Genomic DNA, 23,426 nt, shown 5'->3' with positions numbered 1-23,426 from the left:
GAAGCCTATTTTTGAAAATATGGGGAAATTCTGCTAACTAAAAGTATTTTGATGAAAAAAGTTGCTTCATTTTCACCCTCAAGGCATTTCCTCCTTTCTCTCTCTTCCTATCCTTCCCCCTCCTCCTGCCTTAGTCACTGACAACCCAGAGAGTAGGGGAAAAGTTTCTCAGAAGACCCAACTCTGGGCCAAATGGACAGATGGGAAGGTCTTTGGCTGCAAACACAGCAAGGGCTTCAAGACTGTAACAGCTGACGTACGTCTTCCAGTCTGTGTAATACAAATTCTTCCCATAGCTTGTAACGGCAAAAGGATACTGGGGCCCTTCAAGGATCTTGCGCTGGCTGGGATGACTAGGGTTCATGCATTCCACCCGATTGGTGCCTGTGTAGAAAGAAAACAATTTGTTCTTTGTACATGAAAAATGGCCCTTTTGTGTCAAAAACAGAGCATGGGTGAGAAAGAGTCAGTGTTATAAATGACATGACTTGGTGATTAAATTCAACTTTTAAAAAAATGTATTTTTCTCAGCTTTCTCTGACACAGTTTTCTTTTTCTTTCATATACACATGCCTTTTCTGGAGTAGGCCATTTTAATTTCCAGTAATTGCTAGCAATCACAGCAGCAATTCATATTTTTGTAGCAATTTGCTGTTTATCAGGTACTATAATCCTATGCAACAGGTGGTGTAAAAGTCAATAGCAGTTGATAACTACCAACTAATAGGATTTTGAAAAAGTGATCTCCTAGATCAATGTGTAAAACTGGTACCATTTATAAAGACATCTTTTTTTTTTTTTTTTTTTTTAAATCAGAGGAGATCCAGCCTTGGATTTTCTTGGTGGACTCAGATCTACCTCCTATTTGAGGAATGGGAGTGATGGACTCCTTCTCCCCTTCCTGGCTAATTTGTTCTCTAGAACATGACTGAGAATAAAAACCAAGCAAAAAAAAAACTCAACTTAATTGGTGATGAGATCCTTACCTGTCTCTGTTTATAGTAGTTTGAGAATTAGGTTGCTGCTAGGAATCTTTTAAAAAGAATAATAAACTCTGACATATTCTTGGTCAGGAAACTAGATAGTACAGTGGATAGAGAACTGGACTTGTAGTCAGGAAGATCTGAGTTTGAATCTCAATTCAGACACTTACTAGATTCAGACATAACAACCTTGTTGTGAGGATCAAATAAGATAATATGTATATATGTGTGATATAGATATGCCTATAATTTTGCAAACCTTAAAATGCTTTAGAAATGCCTGTTTAAAAAAGTTTAGTCTCTTCTGGTGATGTGTTTGTAAAGGTTCTTGAATGATTGCATGTTTGAAGTTCCTAGTCCCTCTCTTTGTTTGTAGATTCTCCTGAAGTACACCATCCAAACCAAGGACCAGCACTGGACTGTGTTTCTAAAGGGATTCAAGTTACCTGCATCTACCCAGCATAATAGTGAACTGTAAGTATCAAAAGTCAATCCATTGGGCAATCCCAGGTCATCTTTCACAAGGATCCTTCTATTGGTTCCATCCATGTAGGAAGTTTCTATCTTAGGACTTTCTCTGTTCCAATCTGTCCAATAAAGGTTTCTAGAAAAGGAAAGAAGTCAATGGGAAAGAGGAAAGAAGAAAACAAAGGAATATTGAAGTAATAATGAAAGAATTTTTTAAAAGGAGACTAAGGTTAAAAAAATATCAGTAGATATTAAATAAATCATGGGATAAAATGAACAGGTTGGGAATAAGAAAATGGGGAAGGGATAACTTCAACTTTTCAAAGTTTATATTTTCTCCCTCATGCTATTTGGACCAGTTAATTTAAGAACAAACTTATTCCATAATATGAGCTGATATATTACCAGTAGAGCTAATTTCAAAATCATTCATTACATATAATCAATATATAGTACAATAACCCAGAACGCAATGCAAGTTTTTTTGGGAAAGGCAGTGAGAAAATGAAGGTATAAATATGGGCTCAAACAGGGCTAGGGGGCAATGATACTTACAAAGAGGTCCACTATATTTTAGGGGAAAGAAAACTGACTCTAGTGAGATCCATAAAGTCCAAATTATACAATAAATGAAGATAAAATACTGTTTGAGAATGTTGTACTGTTTAATATTCAAAAGAGCAATAACGATAACAACAACAATGACCATCACTAGTGATGAATGGGAACCCCATGTAAAAGTTCTGGAGCTGTCCATCTTAATCTCTCTTCTAATATTATTCATATTCAATACAAGTGAGGAATATGATACTTCCAACTTGTAAACTTATAAAGATAGCTAGTGCATGGGATTTCAGCAGAACTATATGCATTGTGGACATATTACATCTGAGTCATGATACATAGGGTTTCTACTTACTAGGGTTTAGTCTACTAAATAGAGTTTCTGCAAAAATGGAAAATTCTAGGAGAAAAACAAATTTTCTTAAGAGTATCAAGTATTTCCATGAGTCTTATATTTAGGAAGGGAAATAAGAGTTTGCTATCTGAAAATATCCGAGAGAGACATACACATTTATACAAACAAAAAATACCCTCTAACAGAATCTGTTATGATGCCTCTGGGGTTCACGAGATCTGTCTCAAAGAGAACTCGGCGTTGGCTGCCATCAATTTTTGCTACTTCTATTCGATCCAGTTGAGAATCAGTCCAAAAAATATTGCGACCTAGATGATCAAGAGCAAGTCCTTCTGGACTTCCAAGATCTAGAATCAAACATAGAGAAATCACATATGACCTTCATAAAATAGATTTATTGGACAAAATAGGTAAGATTATGTCCACTTAATAATAACACATGCAGTTAACAATTTTACCACTTCCATAAGCTCACAGTTTGAAAGTAAAATCTTGGTTGCTTATGAGAAGTATGTTGATAAACTTTTAAATATATACATGATATTCTTTTAAGTTTAATCTAAGTTTAGACAACCAATAAAATAATAAAGCTCTGATTTATAGTGTTTGCCTATTTCTGAGGTTTAAATGAGCACACTGAAAATTTAACAATTGTCTCTCGCCTAACAGTACAAGGGGGGACTCATACAGTCTTTCAGAAAACCCCAAATAACAAGTTCATTTATTTTAGACTGTGAGAGGGGAGCAAAGGGAAGCAAATCTCGACCAGTGATTTTATTGGTAAAAATAAAACTCCCAATGTGGAAACTCTACAGATCAGCAATTTGCTTATAATTTAGGAGGACACACTGAGATGTTAAGTGAGTTTCCCAGGAATACAGTCAGTTGTATCAGAGGTAATCTGTCTGACTCTAAGACCAGTTCTAATCTATAACATCATATCTAGAGTTCATTCATTTATCCCTGGAAAACACTTTAAATTAACACAAAGAAGCAAAATTTGATGTAAGCAGTATCTTCAGCATTTATAATTGTATATACCAGTCCATATTTATTAAGAGAAATGCATATGTTAAGCCCATTGGTCTTTACCAACCTCTAGCTTGTCTATTTTCAAATTCATTTTTGATGCTAAGCCAATCGCCAAATCTTATGTTATGATATTTCAATGCTATATAGAAACACTCCACTTGAAATTGAGGCTATCATCCTTTCTTTTCATTTGATGATTTGAATTCAATGAATATGAGGAATTAAGAGAAACATGGGAAAACATTCATGAACTTACTCAGGGAGAAGAATCTATAAGATGAAAACAATAAACAATGACTGCAATAATATAAATGATAAAAGTGCCAAGAGGCAGCTCTATTTAAATTGATTGCAGATTAAGAGGCAGGTAGGTAACATAGCAGATAAGAGCTGAACTAAATTCTGAAAGATCTGAATTCCAATCTGGTCTCAGATATTTACTAACTGTATGACCCTAGGCAAGTCACTTAGCTTCTACTTGTCTCATTCTCCTTATCTGTAAAATGAGGATAATAATAGGCTCTACATCCCTGGATTTTTATAGATATCAAATGAAATAATATTCTTTGCAAACATTTAAGCAATATACAAATGATAGCTATTTTCCTAGAGGGTATGACAGTATAGACTGCCAAGTTTAGGGTCAGGAAGATCTGGGTTCAAAGTCTATCTTTCTGATTTACTAGCTATTAAGTCATTTAATCATTTGGAAAATCAGAGTCTTCAGATACCAAAAGAGAGAATTAAACTAACAAATGCCTTTTAAGTTGACTTTGCTTCACTGTTTTTGTTTGTTATAAGGTAGGGTTCAATCAGGAGTATATTGTGAAATAACAGTTATGTAGGGAACAAGTCAGTAACACAATCTTTAAAAAAAAAAAAGTACAATTACCTAGCTGTGTGACCTGGCCAAATCACTTAACCCCACTACCTTACAAAAATAATTTAAAAAAGAAAGTATAGCTGAGGGGGGAAAACCCCCCACTACCATAATAAGAATTTGTTCTCTAATGTCCCCTATGGTGTTTTTTCCTTTTATTCAGGTCTCCTACCTGGGTGATCTGGGGAAGTGAAGTAGTCAGCACAATGCTTAATTCAGTAAGTATTAACTTTCATTAAATTTTAAAGAATCCAAACATTAAGGCTGCTGCCCCCAGCCTTTCTCCCCTCAGATTTCTGATGGGAATCATGCCATTACATGTTGGGAGACATCAAAGCCACCTCAGACCCCCTCCCAGAGGAAGTTCATTAGGAATGAAAAACTTCAGTGGGGGCAAAGTCTTTTTAATTCAAAGGAAAGTACGGATTTGTAAAGTATTAAAATATTTCACATGTCCCTGGAGGCAAAGCGAAGGGGAGGCTGACCTTTTGAGGTCATGTCCCACCCTTTGATTCCATGAGACAGGATCAGAATAAATCACTGTGGGGTAAATTTGGAATGAGTCCATCCTGCGTGGGCTATGTGAGATACTCAGAGTATATATATGCTCACATTGTTGGGGTGGGGAGAGGAGGGACTCTTAAGAGCTTAATATTTTTATAGGCTGCTTGATGAAGTCCCAGAGGGAGCTTCACATCTCATTATCTCATCAGTGAAAATCTTGGTCCTAATTCAAACTCCAAGAAAATTCAGGCCCCCTAGGGAAAAGCACTATGGTGCTGAGATCTGGAAAATGTCAACCAGCATGCAAGTTGGATAGAATGGCAGCAAGGCTGCAAATTTTGTATTACTTGTGCATGTTTAAATTAAAAAAAAATAATAGCAATAATGATGTTTAGAATGATCTGGTTGGAACTTTAAATAAAGAATGCTGAATATGAGTGAACCCAACAACAAAAACAGCAATATTTAAGTACCTACTAGATGCCAGGTCCTGGAGATACAAAGAAAAACAAAAGACAGTCCTTGCTCAGGAGTAGTTTACAGGTTAATGGGGGAATCACCACATAAACAACTAAGTACAAACAAGGTTTCTACAGGATAAATTGGAAATAATCAATAGAGGGAGGGCACAAGAATTAGAGGGACAGGAAAAAAAAAGCTTCTTGTAGAAAGTGGAATTTTATCTGGGACTTGAAGAAAATCAGAGTATAATAATTAGGCAAAGGGAAAAGGCAAAAAAAGCCTTCAACCTATATCAAGCATCAACCTGTAAATGTTGAAGTTTCTTTACTTTTGAATAATAGCTTACTTAGTGATTTTTCTTCTCCAAAAATCAGATGGAATTGGGTTTCTTTCATTCAGTGTTTTGGCAGTAAGTAGGCTTTTGCTGGGAATGTTTCTGACTGTGCAGAATTGTCTTGGATGATTATCAGATCCAAGAGCAACAGGAAATAGCTGACACTGACCTACTAGCCTAGCCTAGCCTAGCCTAACTCACTGAGTTTTGATCTCAAAATGAAGATAATAGTCACAGCACTTTGGGAAAAAGAACGACTGGATAAATGCAAAATGGCATCTGGAAAGCTTCTACTCATCAACCTAATCATGGTGGTGGTGGGGGGAACAGCAATAGTCTTTTTGACAACAGAGTTTTATAGAAAAGAACTCAGTGACTATATCCACAGCCAAACTCATTTAATTCAACTTTAATTCCGGCCACATTAACCTCTGGCAAAGTCAACCAAAGGGAAAAAGCCCAGGGGTCTACTTAAAAAGTGCTGGGACCTTTTCATAATAGGAATGGTCAGCAAAATGTCAAATTGGAAACTGGAGAGCTATGCTCTATATCATGATAGGAGAAACAATAACCAGGAGCCCATTTTTTAAGGCATGCTATTGTAATTTAGGAGTTCATGTTGGAAGCAAAATGATTTTCTATCATATTATACTTCAGATTATAGATCAAATCTCAAAACCAATTCCATTTCAATTCTTCTCTTTTGGATGAAAATGCCTCTAAGTCCAGCTAATGTCCCATTTATTTCATGCAATAGTCTAGACATGAAAACTTGTTAGCAATGACAAGATTTACACAGACCTATAGATTGCACTGTGATAGAATCTGTCCTGGTTCAGTGAAAAGTATATTGGATATAGAGTGGGAAGGCTTGTGTTTCAAATCTGTCTCGATCAGCTACCTGACCTGTGTGACCTTGGGCAAGTTACTTAACCTTTCTCTTTGCACCTTGGTTTTCTCATCTGTGAAGTGGAAGATTAGGAAGAGGAAGGGAGACTTCAAAGACACTATAGAATAGTAGATTTTTGCATGGTGTGATATGTGATATGGAAACTGAACCAGTTAATAAAGTTAATTAACCAGCCCAATAAAGAAATTATCCTCCATGGTCTCTGAAATGCCATCCAGTTCCAACTCTATGTTCCTATGAACTGCCTAGGATCAGGTGCATTTTCAAAGGGAACTCCTGAAGCAAATTGGCTATAGAATGATAGTTGAGACCATGGACCTAATGCATTTGATTGTGAGAAGCTATCTCCACTTATACCACACCATGGAGGTAGAGACAGATCTGTCCTGTTTCCTAGAAACCATAGAAACAAAACGAATGAATAAAAGAAAGCATTTCTCACCTTGTTTGATGATGGTTGTTGGCTCCCCACCATAAAGGCTGGCTTTCCCAATAGCAGGCTCACTTATATCTGTCCAATAAACCACCTTATCCACACAGTCAAAAGCAAGTGCAATAATAACTTTATCCTGTAAGTGAACACAAGCTGTTATAGAGCTATAAGCACATTTTCTTGAAGGGTAAAGTTTACACCAAAAAATAATGAAGTAGGGGCAGCTAGGTGGCGCAGTGGATAGAGCACCGGCCCTGGAGTCAGGAGTACCTGAGTTCAAATCTGGCCTCAGACACTTAATAATTACCTAGCTGTGTGGCCTTGGACAAGCCACCTAACCCCATTGCCTTGCAAAAACCTAAAAAAAAAAATAATGGAGTCTAACCCCACAAGAAGCTATGATGAAATCCCTAATGTGACACTTAACACAGTCAGTCAATTACTAGGCAGCCTTTGGAAGGATCTCAAATACTTCCTTCATTTGTAGTCTTCTGTGGTACAGCTCATGTTCATCATACCAGTAATGCTGATGTTTTTTAAAAAATCCTCCCCACCAGTCAAATTTTTATTGGTCCCACTCAGATGTATCCATTTCATAATTTCCTTATCATTTCTCCATAGTAAGAAAATACAAATATTTACTCCCATTTAATTCACCATAAATTTTCTATGCAACATTAGGCAACATTTTGTAGAGGAATTCTTTATTTGATCTTAGAGTTAGAAGTCCTGAATTCAAATGTCAGCTCTGCTAGTAAGAACCTCTTGGAGCAAGTCATTTAACTTTTCTGAGTCTCAGTCATCTCTATAAATTGGGGATAATATTATAGTCTGTTTAAGGTTGTAGGGGAATGAAAAATGAATGACATGGTCCTTTCCATCAAGAGAGTTTTATCATCTGGTAAGGGGCAAGATTCCATTAATTGCCATGGAAAAGAATTTTCTTCATATTATCCTAAAACAAACATCCCTCCTCATATAAAAGAACTCTACTCTTGATCAGGTTTGTCTATTCTACATGAAGTCCCAACTAAACAAACCCCTTTGAGTTCTGTAGTTATCAATTTTCTACTTGACCAGACATTAAGGAATGTTAATCTCTTTAGAGATACTTGTGTCAATGACTCAGAAGAAAATCTAATATTGTTTCATTAGACACCTGATGCTATTTCTGGTAAGTCAGTGAAAGGCTTAACTCATTTAGAAACGTAGGCATATGAAAAGGTCAGCTTTGCCGAATACATAACACACACACACACACACACATACACACAGAAGCTGCTGAGCATTTATATTCTGTAAGGAAGCACTGGGGTGGTAGGAGGAGTAAGTTAACCCCAAAAATGGCCACATAGAATTTAATGGGGCTTGGGTTCCTCACTCATATACCTTCATTTCAATCTCTGCCCCTTGTGACCTCTTTCCAGTTTCTGCCTCCATGACTCTAGCTGGAAGAACTTTTTATTCATCAAAGGGAATTTTCCAAATTGTCATGTTCTGATATCAACTACTTCTTGTATGACAGACGATAAAAAAAATGAGGGGGAATATAGATGGCACAGTGAATACAGCAATGGCCCTGTAATCAGGAGAACCTGAGTTCAAATCCTGTCTCAGATACTTAATAATTACCTAGCTATGTGAACTTGGGCAAGTCACTTACCTCCATTGCCTTGCCAAAACAAACAAAACAATGAAGAGGAAGAGAGTACCTTCTTTTGAGGAATTTATATTTTAAAAAAGACAACAAATATAAATAGAAACTCATATCTAACTATTAATTGTAAAATTGTAAAAAAAATTGCAGCTATTTTTGGATTCTCTCTCATTTTTCTTTTGCAATAAGAAAGAAAGAATGGAAGAATAATTATAGTAAAGAGAAGTAACTGTGTAGCTACATAAGATCAGTAAAAGAGAAGAAAAGAAGAAAGAATGAGGGGGAAACAAGAAGAATATGATTATATTCATGTGAAATAAATGGATTAGTTATAAACAAGCAAAAGAAGTATTCTAATGAAAGTTAACTGTTCATGTTTTTCTGAGCTAAATACAACCAAAATGTTTGCTTGCCTACTCCCCTTCTATCCTCTCTCCCATCCTTCCCTGGTGATCACTACTTCCCACTACATATACTTTTCTTCCCTTTGCTTCAGAGACAATATTCTCTGATAACTCCTGATACTTCCTTCTCTGTCTCCTTCATGACTTTGTGTTCTCTTTCTAAACACTCATATTGGGTGTTTCCCAGAGCTCTATGCCTCACATTCTCTCCCATGATAAGCTCATTCCTTCAATGTTTTCAGCTACCTTTTTTTTTTGTTGATCGTACATAATGATCTAGAGCTAAAAAACCATCTCAGATGATCTGTGATCCCAACTTCCTTATTTTAGAGATTATGGAGACACCTATGTAGATAAGAGTCAAGTCACAAGATTTGATCTCTTTTCTCTATTCCAACATCACATCAAACAGTCCAAAAGCATTGATTTAGTACCTGCTATGAAGTCATACATCAATGACTATCTATAGGACATCATTTACAGGACATATCTCCAGCATCCTAAAACTCAACATTTACAAAATTGACACATCTCTATCTTCCTTATTGTCTTTCCCCTGAGAAATATTCCATATTCAGACCCCATTAATCTAACACCACCACACACTTGGTCTCCTTTATTCAAAAAATAATGAATCACACCAATCAGCATTTATTAATCACTTACTAATGTGCTGGGCAACATATTATCTTTGTTTTGTTTTTTCTTCTCCTCATCTTTCATATTCAATGAGTGACCAAGTATCTCAATTCTATGCTACATATCTCACCTTGTCCCTTTCTCTTTGCTCCCAATTACCATCACCCTTTAATATTTCATTACCATCAATAATACCTTCTTCAAGATCTTTATAGTAGGCATCTCATTGTTTTTTTTTTTTAACAGGGTTACTAAATAGATTAGATTGGGTTGATGCTATAATAATATACTGGCATTTTAGCAAAGTACTGACAAAGTCTCTCCTTGTGGACAAGGTGGGTTCATATTGAAAAAAATTATTTGTTAATAGTTAAACTTCATGTGAATAATTTGAGCAGAATAATGGAAACAAAAATCAGCTGCCCAAAGGTTGAGGAGTAATGAGGAAGAAGAAGCAGGGAATATCCTCTACTTTTAGGTGAAGCATACTTTTCTAACTTAGACATATGAATAATCCATAGATATTATGTCAGGTTTTTTGGCTAGTATATTGGGAAGGAAGACAGAAAATTTGGTCTTCTAGATATCACTCAATATTTGATTCTTTCTAAAAAAAAGAAAGTTAATAACCAGTATTTATTCCTGAAACATAAAAAAAATCTAAAACAAAAAAATTAGTTTTTATGCCTCTGAAAAGTGTGAGCATACAAAGTCAAGTTGATATTATAAAATGAATCACTTAATATTTGGGAAGGAAAAAAGCAAATGCAATAGAAACATGGAAATAAGGTCACATAAACTCAGGGCCCAAGCTGAATGTACTATAAAAGGATATTTTTTTCAGGATCTGGTTCATATTATTCTATCAACTTACTTGTTTCTAGTAGTAGCCATCTCTATGGTGGGGGAAGAGAGGAGGGGGAAGTAGGGAAGAAAAAAATTTACATGATAATTTTGTTGTATATTTGAAAGGATTAGCAAGTTGTGCATAGCAGATTTAGAAGTTCATATGTAATCATCTTTTTTATTGTATTATATTATTTTTGTTTTATTCCATAAATTAAAAATAATTATTTTTTTCAAATGGACAATAGAAGAAGCCCAAAACTGTCTCAGAGGGGAGCCTTATAACCAGCCTTAAAAGTTGGGTAAAGGCCACATACTACTTATCCTCATTCTAGCAACAGGAAACTGAATCAGAGCAACTTCCTAAAGATCGCATGCAGTGAAAATTGCATTAGAGCCTTGGAAAGAATTCTGGTCTTTATCTAACTAGACCACACTGTTTCTCCAAGTCTATTCCAAAGCAGATGTTATGATCAGATGCAACAGTTATGTACTTACAGGGACATGAAGTAAAGCCTTGGCCTCAGATTTCTTCATATTATTTCCTTCTAGTGGGAGACGCTCTATTTTCCCAGTCTGGGCAAAGAGTAAGTGAGTCCCAGGGGGAAGAGGAATTACAGCTGGAGGAACCGAAGGTCCAGGGTGAACTGGAGGAGCAACTGTGCTCAAACCTAGGTGAAAGAAGGTAATAATTAGTTCCAATTAGAGAGTTCAAGCAAATAGACCATCTTAGAAGAATGACAAAGGCAGAAGATAGCAAAAAAAGAAAAAAGTCTACAGTTAACAGTAGAAATTTATTTATTAAGAAGATATAGGGGTGGCTAGGTGGCACAGTGGATAAAGCACCAGCCCTGGAGTCAGGAGTACCTGGGTTCAAATCCGGTCTCAGACACTTAATAATTACCTAGCTGTGTGGCCTTGGGCAAGCCACTTAACCCCATTTGCCTTACAAAAAAAAAAACAAACAACAAACCTAAAAAAAAAAAAGATATAGCAATGTATGAGCTGAACATAAAAGGAAAATTGGAAAAGATGACCTGGTTTGCTTCTGGTTGAGTTATAAAGGAATATGAATCGATAAAGAATATCAGTGGGATCAATGAGAATTGGATTTAGAGGATCTGGATTCAAATCTTGACTCTGATAATAAGGGTGACCTTAGACAACTCACTTAACCTACCTAGCTGTTTGTTTCCCAACTGTAAAAAGAAGGGGCTGAATCTAGGATCACTTATAGTTTTAGACCTATGATCCTATGATTTCCATGAAAAGTATGATTTATGGAAGTTATAGTACTAGGGCTGGCAACATCAGAATAACTTTTTTCTGCATTAAAAGATTCAACTCCAAGCAAGAACAAGTAAACTATATAGTCAGGAGCTGATCATCCAGTTTTCAAGATAGCTAGGTCTCCAAGGTTTTTTACTCTTTCCAACTACTACTCATCTTGGTAATGTCATGAAAGCATTTAACAAAGAAAAAGAAAAATTAAATTGGTGTTTATTACTTAAGACTTTTGGTAAAGTGTTTGGTGTGGGACCAAGGATGAGAATAGTACTTCATGAGAAGTTCTGGATTGTCAGGACATACTATGTATTTTTTTATGTTATTACAGATAACTAAAGATCAACTTTACTGGCTTTCAGTAATTGGAATTTCATTTATGACAGAATCAAGGTAGCTGAGAGCTAAAATGGCTCTAAATTTCCATTTCCCTTAACTTAGAAAGTAAAAAAAGTCTGTCTTAAGTTTAAGAGTCTAGACTTCAGTTCAACATCACAGTGGCACAGGTGGGACTCAATGCAGGTCTCATGATCACAGGTACTTAATGACACTTCACCATTGTATTATGAATTCAAGCTCATTGGGAACTTTTATATCTTTACTTTATCCTTGGAAAATCGACCTAGCTTCTTAAAGGTCTTAGGACACAAATAAAAACGAAACAAATGACCCCAAATCACCTCCTAAGATTCTACAACTGCTAATTCTCATTCATCTGAGCAAGCAAGGCATCAGGTGAAGGTCTCAACCAGGCTCTAAAGATCCACAAATTCTGATCAGAGTTTACTGAGATCAGAGTTGTTGATAAGCCAGTAGTAGAAGAAAATTTGAAAACCAAGAGCCTTTAGTTTCTGAAAGTTCACACCAGGGAGCCCCTAGCATGAATACAGTCACTAATCCCTATTACAATGAAGAAAAAGGGTCAGAGAGTTGAACAACTAAAAACAGGGACTAAAATCCTTTAATCCATTAGCTAAATGGCATACTGAGGACAGGAACACTTAAAATTTTAGATCATTTTATGTTTGAAATTTTTTTTGAGACAGAATGAGGATTGATATATTTATGTAGAGCAGTAATTCTTTTTTAAAAAATTATTTATTTAGCTTTTTATTTTTCCCCAGATATATGTAAAAACAATTTTTAATGTTCATTTTTAAAACTTTGAATTCCAAATTCTTTCCCTTCCTCCTTGCCCATTGCCCCTCCCCCACTGAGAATGCAAGCAATTTGATATAGGTAATAAATGTGTAGTCATGCAAAACATTTCCATAATAGTCATGTTGTGAGAAAAAACACAGTTCTCCTTCCCTTCCAAAAAAGAAATCTCAAAAAAATAAAGAAAATTATGGTTCAATCTTTTGAAAACCAATTTGCTCTTTTTTCTGGGGGTGGATAGCATTCTTCATCAAAAGTCCTTCAGAGTTGTCTTGGATCATTGCATTGCGGAGAAAAATTAAGTCACTCAACAGCTGATCATCCTACAATCTTGCTGTTACTATGCACACAGTACATTTCACTTTACTTCAGCTCATGTAAGTCCTTCCAGGTTTTTCTGAGAACATCCTGTTTATCATTTTTTATAGCAGAATAGCATTCCATCATAATATGGAAGGGGGGAAGGCAAGGGGAAATGAGGGAACCTTCACTCTCATCAGAAATGGCTTAGAGAGGAAACAGCATACACACTCAATAGGGTATAGACATCTAGAGTATAAAGGAGAGGGGGGGTGGAGGTGATAGAGGAGAGGGTAGATCATAGGAGAGAATAGTCAGATATAATACATTTTCTTTTTTTACTTTTTGCAAGGTGCTGGGATTGGATGGCCTGTCTGGGACCACGGCGCCAGGTAGTTGCTAAATCTCTGGGGTGGTATGTAGGCTTGGGGCTTCTTGGCCCCAGGGCTGGTGCTCTGTCTGCTGCAGCACTCAGCTACCCTACAGCACATTTTAGAAGAGGGACAGAGTGAAAGAAGAGAGAAAATATAATATATGGTAGCAGGGAGGAATGGATAGAGAGAATTACAATCAGCAAAATATGGAAGGAACTTCTGTGTTGGACTTATGATAAAGAATGTGATCCACCCGAGACAGAGCTGATGGTATCAGAACACAGACTGAAACACATTTTTTTCCTCTTTCTTGTACTTTATTTTTCATGAGGTTCTATATTTTTTGTGGGGGAGGGGGTATTATGTTTACTCTTAAACAAGAATATTTTAGCAAAGTATAAATAAAGTCATATTAACCACACAAAAAAAGAAACCACCAGGGATGGGAATTCAGGGAAGCATGGAAGGATTTGCATGAACTGATGGTGAGCGAGATGAGCAGAACCAGAAAAACATTATACACCCTAACAGCAACAGGGGGGTGATCATCATCCTTGATGGACTTGCTCATTCCATCAGTGCAACAATCAGGGATAATTTTGGGCTATCTGTAATTTAGAATACCATCTGTATCCAGAGAAAGAATTGTAGAGTTTAAACAAAGACCAAAGACTATTACCTCCAATTTAGGGAAAAAAAACAAACCATTATCTTATTATGTAATTTTGCTATCTCTTATACTTTATTTTTCTTCCTTAAGGATATGATTTCTCTATCATCACATTCAACTTAGATGAATGTATACCATGGAAACAATGTAAAGATTGCCAGATTGCCTTCTGTGGGGGGTGGGGGGAGGGAAGCAAGAATAGGGGTAAATTTGTAAAACTCTAAATAAATAAAATCTTTCATTGAAAAGTAACCCTGAGATTGAAGTGAACAACTTACATGGTGGTCTCATTCCAGGTCCAGTCCTAGTGCCATCAATCTCATTGCCATCTCGATCCACACACCAACAGTACCCACTGGAGTGATGGCACTGCATTGGTACATAGTGCCCATGTTCATCACATTCAGGAACAAACTGGCCCACAGGTCTGGGCCATTGTGAGTCAGTGGCACCCACTGATCCAAGAATATGTTCTCTTTGACGCTGACATCTGGTTTTCTCTACTTCTGTTGAAGAGTTAAAAAGAAAAAGTGGCAGTTAGTAATAACCAATCTATTGTTATTGCACACAGAAAAAAAGTTTCCCTTACTTCCAAATTGAACCATTATAGCATTATAGTTATAGCTTGATTATTGCCAATATTATTGATTATAGATTGATTATATATATAAAAGGTTCAAAAATTTTCTTTTAACTTTTGCCTTGTATTATCACAAGCTCTTGATTGTATAAATCAATTTAATTCAACAAGAATTTATTGCCTTAACCCAAAATTGAACATATTAGTGACAAAATGTGAAATGATTTTTACTGACATTTGTATATTCTTCCTTTATCGAATCAAGGTACCTGACATTTTATCCAAGGTACTCCTCAGTTACATGACTGGGATACCAATTTAGAAAACTGGATAGAGAATTTATGGCATGACTAAGATACCAAAATAGAGAATTGCATACTTTAATTTTCTGGAAGAAGAGATAAGATTTTTTTTTTCACATCACCACTTGCTAGTAATGCTAGCCTCCCTTCCTATAACTTTGTATTTACTTTGTAAATGTTTTCTTTCCACAATAATTATATGGATATATCTTTTTCCTTGAGGGAAAAGATGATTTCATTTTTTTCTTTGTATCTTTGTGCGACATAAAATTACTAAAAGTTGGCTGGGGGGCAGCTAGGTGGCACAGGGGATAGAGCACTGGCCCTGGAGTCAGGAGGACCTGAGCTCAAATTCAGACTCAGACACTTAATAATTACTTAGTTGTGTGACCTTGGGCAAGTTACTTAACCCTTGCAAAAAAAAATTTGACTGGCATTCTTACTATGTTAAGTCTGATGGTCAGAGCCCTGTGGCTAAGCATCTGTGCCTCACACTGTGTTTTAAATGACATCGGCTGTGGTGCTAGTGAACTCTCAAGTATTTTCCTGATTATTAAGTAATGATTTTCATGTCAACATGCTTACTAAATCTATAAAGGAAAGATAAAGTGGTGGAAAGATTGGACTTGGCCACTGTAGGGTTGTAACATCTGGCAGAAATGATTAATTATGAAATAGGGTTGATAATTAAAACAGATGTAAACATGTACATATACAAACCCTACCGCTTGACAGTCAAGGGAAATACAAGAGAGAGAGAGAGATGCATATTCTATGCCTTAAGTTCACAAGATATCTTGACCTGACTTTTACACATTAAAGCTAAAACGGATACAGAAAAAGCAATTCACCTGGTCCTAGCTCCTAACTACCCTATCTGACTGGGTTTCCTCTCTGATATTAGAGTTAACTCTTTTATTAAAGCACATATAATGGATTTTTTTTAAAGATTATTTTTATTCATTGGCTATTTCCTAATTACATGTAATAAAAATTGTTTAAAATTCCAAGTTCCAAATTCTCCCCTACCACCTTGAAAAAGGCAATTTTATTTTGCTGCTGTTGCTGCTGCTGCTGCTGAAAACAAAACAATAATAGGCAACTCACACTTACATGTCATTTCAAGGTTTAAAAAGTACACAGAGGTTGAAATTTATATGTGTTTATAATTAAAAAAATTTTCTTATGTATTTGACCCTCACAACAAACTGTATGGTAGAAGCTACATATAGTATTATACTCAAATTACAGATGAAAAAAACTGAGACTAAGAGCTGTGTTAAATGTTGCCCTGTGTTAAATGTCTAGCAAATATTAGAGATAGGATGTGAATCTAAGACTTTCTGTCAAATATTCTTTTTTGTTATTCCATTGCAATGCTTCTTTCATACATTTTCTTTAGCTCTCCCTTTTTCTCTGATAGTTATTATTTGAATATAATTAGAATTAAATTTTACTTTATTTTGCTTTCTCCCCCTCCTATCTCCTTACTCCAATGAGTAAGCGAGAAAAAGAAAATTCCTATAAACATATGTAGTCAGACTAAACAAATTCTTATATTGACCAAACATGCCCAAAAAAATGTCTCCCCTTTTGGGAGGTGGTCAGTATGTTTCATCTTGAGTCCTCTGAAATCATAATGTTGACCAAAGCTCCCAAGTCTTTCAGATTTGTTTATTTTTACAATATTGTTATTGTATAAATTATTCTAATTCTGTTCATCTCACTCTTCATCAGTTCATACATGTCTTTCCAGATTTCTCTGAAACCATCTCCTTCAACAACTTTTACTTCACAATAGCATTCTATCACATTTATATACTGTTCAGCCACTACCCAAATGATGAGCATCCTCCTCTCTACTTTAAAAATTGTAGATCATTCAATTCAACAAAATCCAAGAAACTGTGTCCAAAGTACTGTGCTAGGCCCTTAAAAAGATGCAAAATCGAGATGGGATATGATCTTTGCCCTTGCGGAGTGTCTATTATAATAGGAAGTTGTTGCTGTTTTAGTATAGGAGTTTAAGACCTAGTAGGATGATCATTCTTTGGTCATTTCTTAACTGGACTTATATCTTCTTCCTTCTTACTTTTTCCAACTGATCCTTGCTGTCAAAGTTGATTTCTCAGACCTTTATTTTGAATAAATTGTGCTTCTTTTCAAGTCCCTGTGATGGTTATTCCTTGAAGTAAGCATCAATTCTGCTTAAAGTCCTCAACCATCTGTATCAAATCCTCTATAGCCAGAAGAACCGCACTTACACTTGCACTTCTTTCATCAGATCTTTTCCCTCCTAAGCGGCAACCTAGGTCTAGTTATCTGCGCTGTTCCCCACTTCTGTCATTCAAATTGCACCCTAAGTCTTTTTCCATGAAATATTCTCAGATTGATTCATGGAGAAACAACAATTTCCTGTTTTATATATACAAGTTGATTTTCACTATGTGCAGCATAGGAATAAGAATGGAAAGACTTTTTACAAAGACTTGAAATTTGTGTTTTATATAGCTTTAGTATTAGCATACAATGGATGGAAAATAATTGTAAATTATATGCTTCAATCATTCAAAATTTCATAATTTTCAGCATGTGGGTAAGACTTCTCCAGCACAGCTCCCCTTCATATCTTGGGGAAAAGTATTTGAGAGTTAGGTAATGTCACCTAGTTGTCAACCTTCTGGTGATTTTTTTTTTAAATTTACCTCTGTGGATATTTAGATTTTTAGCAGCTTCACATAGACTGCAGTCTATTTCTAGTCATGACTATACACAAGGATGTTGCATAGAAACATAGAGTTAGAACAGAAGGTGGGTCACTCAAAGTTAGCATAACAAGAATTAGGGGCAACAAAAGATGAACAACCTAAGGACTGATACCCACAAAAAGCAAAAATTCCAGACAAAAAAGCACCTAACCTATTGGGTCAATCCTCTAGAGGGTTTAGGGGAGAAGACAAGCAAAAGTTCCCCAGAATTAGAAGGCATAGATAAGTAACCAGTGCTGTGGTGGGGAAGACCTCCCCCTTATATCTATGAGATCATGCATCTACTGAATGACTTAAACATTAAATTCCTCAGATAATAATCAGTCACTAAGTTTCTATTCAAGTCCTTTCCAGTTTGTATCTGGCAGTTTAGACTTAGTTGGCACAGTTTTTAGGAAGCTGGAGTTGCTTTCATGAGATTATGAAGTGTTGGAATAAGATTTTCATGAGTTGTCCGAGTTCTTGAAGGCTACATCAGATAATGAAAGCTCTGGAAAGTCCTTGAGTATGGGCTCAGTGACAAATTGTTTGTTTTCATCCTCAAACCAGGGTAATAAAGCTTGAAGAGTTAAATCACCAGGGTTTTGCAATTTTCACCCTCAACAACTCTCACAAAATCTACTAAGTTATGAAAGGGATAGTGGGTGATCTGAATAGATGTGGGCAATACCCATAGCAAGGCAATAAAAAAAAAATCTTTGAAGTACTGAATTATATGTATGTAATTACACATACATATATTTCTTTATATAAATCAACGTTGATTAATAACTGGTTAATCCTATTCTACATATTTGTTTTAGAGCCAACTGATGTAATGGAGTACTGGACTTGGAATAAGAAAGATCTGGGTGTGAATTCTACTATTAGTCATTCACTAATTACATAGTTGGAATGAACATCCAGATTTAACAGATCCTGTAATCCATTTGAGAACTGACATATTTGATAAAAATCATTGGCTTAACATCAGAGGATTAGGCTTTGAATCTTGGTCCTGCTGTTTGGAAGGACAATTAGCTTGCACAATGGATGGAGGAGTGGATCTAAAGGCAGGAAGATTCATCTTGTTAAGTTCAAACACTTACTAGCTATGTGACCCTGAGCAAGTCACTTAACTCTATGCCTCACTGCCCTAGAGAAGGAACTGGCAAACTACTCCAATGTCTTTTCCAGGAAAGCCCCAAATGAGATCATAAAGAGTCAGTCATATTTGAAAAAATTACTGAACTGCTAATCTCCCTGGAGTTTCCTCATCTGTAAAATAAAGGCGATGTTCTTGATGAACTTTAAGGTCCCTTCCAGCTCCAAAAATATGATCCTATTGAGTTTGATTAAATACTTCTGCTCTTGATCTATTTAGTATGACTGTTGTTGGTGAATTTGTCAAGTATGTACTTGGCATGATGCTCAAACACATAGCAGGAGCTCAATCAATGGTTGCTGATGATGACAATGGTATGGTGTCAACTCTCACCCATCAGGGAAAGGAATATATATGGACCAATCTTTCAAGACATAGAGTACAATTTCTCTGATTTATAAATTGTATTTACAGAGTTGTTATGGGAGAAAAATGGATCACCCCGTTGGTGATTTACTGATGAATTTCTCTGAATTTAATCTGACTGGTTGTCAGTGAACATCACTGACTCTATGTCAAAAGTCTTTCCGGATTTGTAAGACAAAGAGAGATCATCTCCATGAAACTAATTATATCAAGGGTAACACAGCTTTAGAGTCACCAACCATGATATGATGAAGCATTTAAACACTTAAATGGAGGAGGAAGGCAATAAGGTGATGATACTGATGATACACACATATATCTACCCCATGTAACAGTTACATATTCAGTTTATTTGCACCTTCATTTATACATCCCCATTTTCCTGCCTGTCATTTTTAGAACTCTCAATGCATAGAAACAACATAGTTTCATGAAAAAAGCCCTGGGACTTGAGGAAGAAGACGAGTTCAGATTATGACTCTTCTGCTTGCTACCTGTGTAATACCAGCAAGTCATTTCATCTTTTTGAGGTTCAACTTTTACCTCTATAGAATGAGAGGGTATATCACTATAAGGTGTGTGTGTGTGTGTGTGTGTGTGTGTGTGTGTGTGTGTGTGTGTGTGTGTGTGAATTCTGAGTAACTTAAAAAACATGATCGTCATTGAGAACAAATAATTAAAAGAGAGCTTCCCCTTAATCTCTTTAACTGTTAATTATTGATGAACACAACCTGATTGTTATTATTTCTATGTCTTACAGCCTTTTTCTATTAGGAGTGCTTGGCATGATGCTCAAACATAGTGGGAGCTCAATCAGTATTGTTTATGATAACACTGGATTACTACACTCAGAAAGAGAATTTACACATCGGCAGATTTGTTCATTTTGATGTGTTGTTTGTTTTTCTTTGTCACAAGGGAAGGTTCAATGTGAAGGAAGAGGAGGGATGAAATAACTACATTAAAAATACAAAGACATCAATAAAATATTATTTAAAAAATTTAAAAAGAGGATTAGACTAGATAGACTTCTGACCAAAAAGTGAGACTTTCTACATATGATAGGTTAATTAGAACTAAGTTTTCAAAGGAATGTGATTTTTTTAAATGGTTGAAAGTTGATAAAAAGTTTAGAGTTTATGAGATAGTCAGTCACCATGGACCTGCAATGAGGAGGAGGAGACAGAGTGGGCAGAGCTGAGTCTCACTTCTGATTGAGGAGGGTTGACCCATACACCCACACACAATAAGAGTATGCTAGGGGTACTCAACCCTTTTCAATCAGAGGTGAGGCATAGATGAGGCACATCTCAGCCTCCCCTCATTGCATGTCTCTGTCAGCCACCATATAAAATCTGGAATTATTATTATAATTTAGGGAGCCATGCTGCTAAATGTTGTGTCTTATATTTACTTACAAAAAAATTCCTCTCAATTGTGAGAAATGGAATTTAAAGTGTGATTATGGGACATCATATCATCAGTTTTACTGGGCTAACCTCTCTTTGTCTAGAGTACAGGGCATGGGAAGAAGCATAGAGATAAGAGTTGAAGGTTGATAATGAAAATGAGGCTTTCCTTTCATTTGAACTGAGGGTCACCATCACTCCATGGGGGATTTTCCACTGAGGACTGGAGAAACATGAGTCCCTCAGGTCTTAGTGATAAGATGATAACAAAGGCAAGATAATATTTGACTTATTCACGTGGCCTTGAGGAAGAGAAGAATATTGAAATTAGGATGTAAGAGACTGGAGTTTGAATCTCATCTCAGAGATTTTAGCTATAGGACCATAGGCAAATCATCTGATCACTCAAATATTTGGGTTCCTCATCTGTAAAATAAGGATATTGAAAAGAGATTCATATAGCATAAAATACTCCACAGTTCATGAAATCATTTGTGCCTGCTTAATCATTAAGGCAGCAAGATATGAACAATCTCTTTGAGTACACACCAGAGCCAGACTAGTGTTTTCCTCCCATGGACATTTTATTTATTCAAAAGAACGGGACATAAAGGATATTTTGTCTGAAACATATAGAAAAATATCTGGAGGAGAAACAAACAACACTGAGGAAACCTAAGAGAAAAGCTGCCCTCCAGATAAAAGTGCTTGAGATATATATAAGATTTTGAGTAAGAAGCAAAATGTGCTCCTCAGAAGGAAAGGTACTAACTGATGGAAGAGGTAGCTGTAGTGCATTGTTTCATAGCAACTATATGAATATGACTATTTTCTGGGTTTTTGAAGGTTGTTGCTAGGAAATTAAGTCAATGAACTATTTGTGGAACTGGAAAACAATTTCCTATTGGATCTATCTGATAGAAATGTAGATCTAGAGTTTCCCAACCTGAAAAGTGGATAACTTCATGTGAAGAGGTCCTGGTTGCAGTTGGGAGAGTAACCAATAAGAGAAGCTAACAAAAGAAACTTTTTATAGAACAGCAAAAGCCATAGAGATGAGAAGCTGATGTGAGTTGCACACAATTAACTAGAGACAGATGGGCTTTGCAGATGATGCAGGGAGCTGATCTGATTGAAGAAAACTTTGGTGCTGGGAGTTGTTTGGAGAAAACAGTATCCTGTACTATGTGAATGAGAGCTTCATCTTGCAAAAGAAAAGTTCAAAAAGGATACTGCAAATTAATCCCTAAAGAGACCACAGAAATCTAGTCTTGAAATGCAGACATGTAGTAGTCATAAGCATACTATTTCTTATTCATATGCCTTTCAGCTATGTTTCTTTAAGTCCTTTGTGTATTGGTTAATGGATGGACTGTTTCCTTTGATTATTCCTGCACTTTGGGCTTTCATTTAACCTTTCAAATTTAATATTTAATGTCACTATTTTCACTTTTAAAACTTCTCTTATGTTTTTCCTTCTTATCTCATGGTTTTCTTTCTTTTTCCATAGTCCTAATTCTTCTTACACAAAGTGACTAACACGATCATATGTTAAACACAAATGTACATGTACAATTTTTTACCAGACTGTTCACTGTCAAGAGAAAATGGTAGGGAAGAGAAGATGGTAGAAAAATGTGTAACTTATGAATTTGCAAATGGATGCATATAATTGGATAAATAAAATAAAATATCACAATAGTGTCATTGTGACTAGTTTATGTGAATGGTAAGCAAACCAGAAAGGGTTCAAATGCCATAATTATGAGTATAGTCAGGTATTTTGCCTCATACCAGGGGGAAGTTTTAGTCATCCTTCTGGGGGAACCCCTGACTTTCCAGGATGGGTTACAGGTAGGGATGCATGAGTCAATCCTAGCTCAAAAAGATCAAGAGCCTGGAAAGAATGGAAGCAGGGGGAGGAGAAGTTTTACAATGCCATTTTTGTTTGCCAACTACAGTGTCTCTTCATTCTACATTGGTAGACAATTGTCCATTATATATGTCCTACAAATATAAATATGATGCTCCCCATCAGTATCTCTTCTCTCCCTGTCTAAACCCCCATTGATCCTTCAAAATCTAGCTTAAATTATGTGATAATATTTATGTTATTTCACAGGTCAAGTCAAACCACTTCATTATACAAATTAGAAGGAGGAAATGCAGATTGCCCAACATCTTACAGATTACACCAAATATCAGAGCTAAGATTATAAATCCAGGTCCTCTGGACCAAAATTCAGTATTGTTCTTTACGTCAGTGATGTCAATCTCAAATAGAAATGAATTCTGGGGTATATATTAACTTTGTTATTGCTGTTATTGTTATTTCTAACTCTTTGTGACTTTACATGGGATTTTTGTAGATATTGGAATAGTTTGCCATTTCCTTCCCCAGATCATTATAGAGATGAGGAAACTGAAGTAAACAGGGTTAAGTGACTTGCCCATGGTCACACAGCTAGTAAGTCTCTGTGTCCACATTTAAACTCAGAAAAATGAGTCTTCCTGACTCGGGTCCTGTGCTCTCACCATTGCACCATCTACTGTCCATATATTGATTTAGAAAAGCACAAAATAACATTATATATATATAT

The 23,426-nt window shown here is 35.9% G+C and overlaps 1 protein-coding gene across 1 annotated transcript in view; it reads right to left on the bottom strand.

Annotated features, from left to right (window-relative positions):
• The window catches only part of LOC141513277 (nidogen-1-like), a 95,392-nt gene that overhangs the window by 4,922 nt on the left and 67,044 nt on the right, over nt 1-23,426 (bottom strand). Inside the window, exons 12-17 of the mRNA XM_074222962.1 lie at nt 14,536-14,763; nt 10,970-11,142; nt 6,935-7,061; nt 2,546-2,717; nt 1,430-1,587; nt 261-384 (exon numbers count right to left, since the gene is read on the bottom strand). Of these exons, the coding sequence (XP_074079063.1) occupies nt 261-384; nt 1,430-1,587; nt 2,546-2,717; nt 6,935-7,061; nt 10,970-11,142; nt 14,536-14,763 (982 nt within the window). The remainder of the gene's footprint in view (nt 1-260; nt 385-1,429; nt 1,588-2,545; nt 2,718-6,934; nt 7,062-10,969; nt 11,143-14,535; nt 14,764-23,426) is intronic.

Source organism: Macrotis lagotis, chromosome 2, assembly GCF_037893015.1.
Source record: "Macrotis lagotis isolate mMagLag1 chromosome 2, bilby.v1.9.chrom.fasta, whole genome shotgun sequence".
Classification (NCBI taxonomy): domain Eukaryota; kingdom Metazoa; phylum Chordata; class Mammalia; order Peramelemorphia; family Peramelidae; genus Macrotis; species Macrotis lagotis.
Note: the sequence above shows the minus strand (reverse complement) of the source record. Positions and strands in the feature narration are given on the sequence as shown.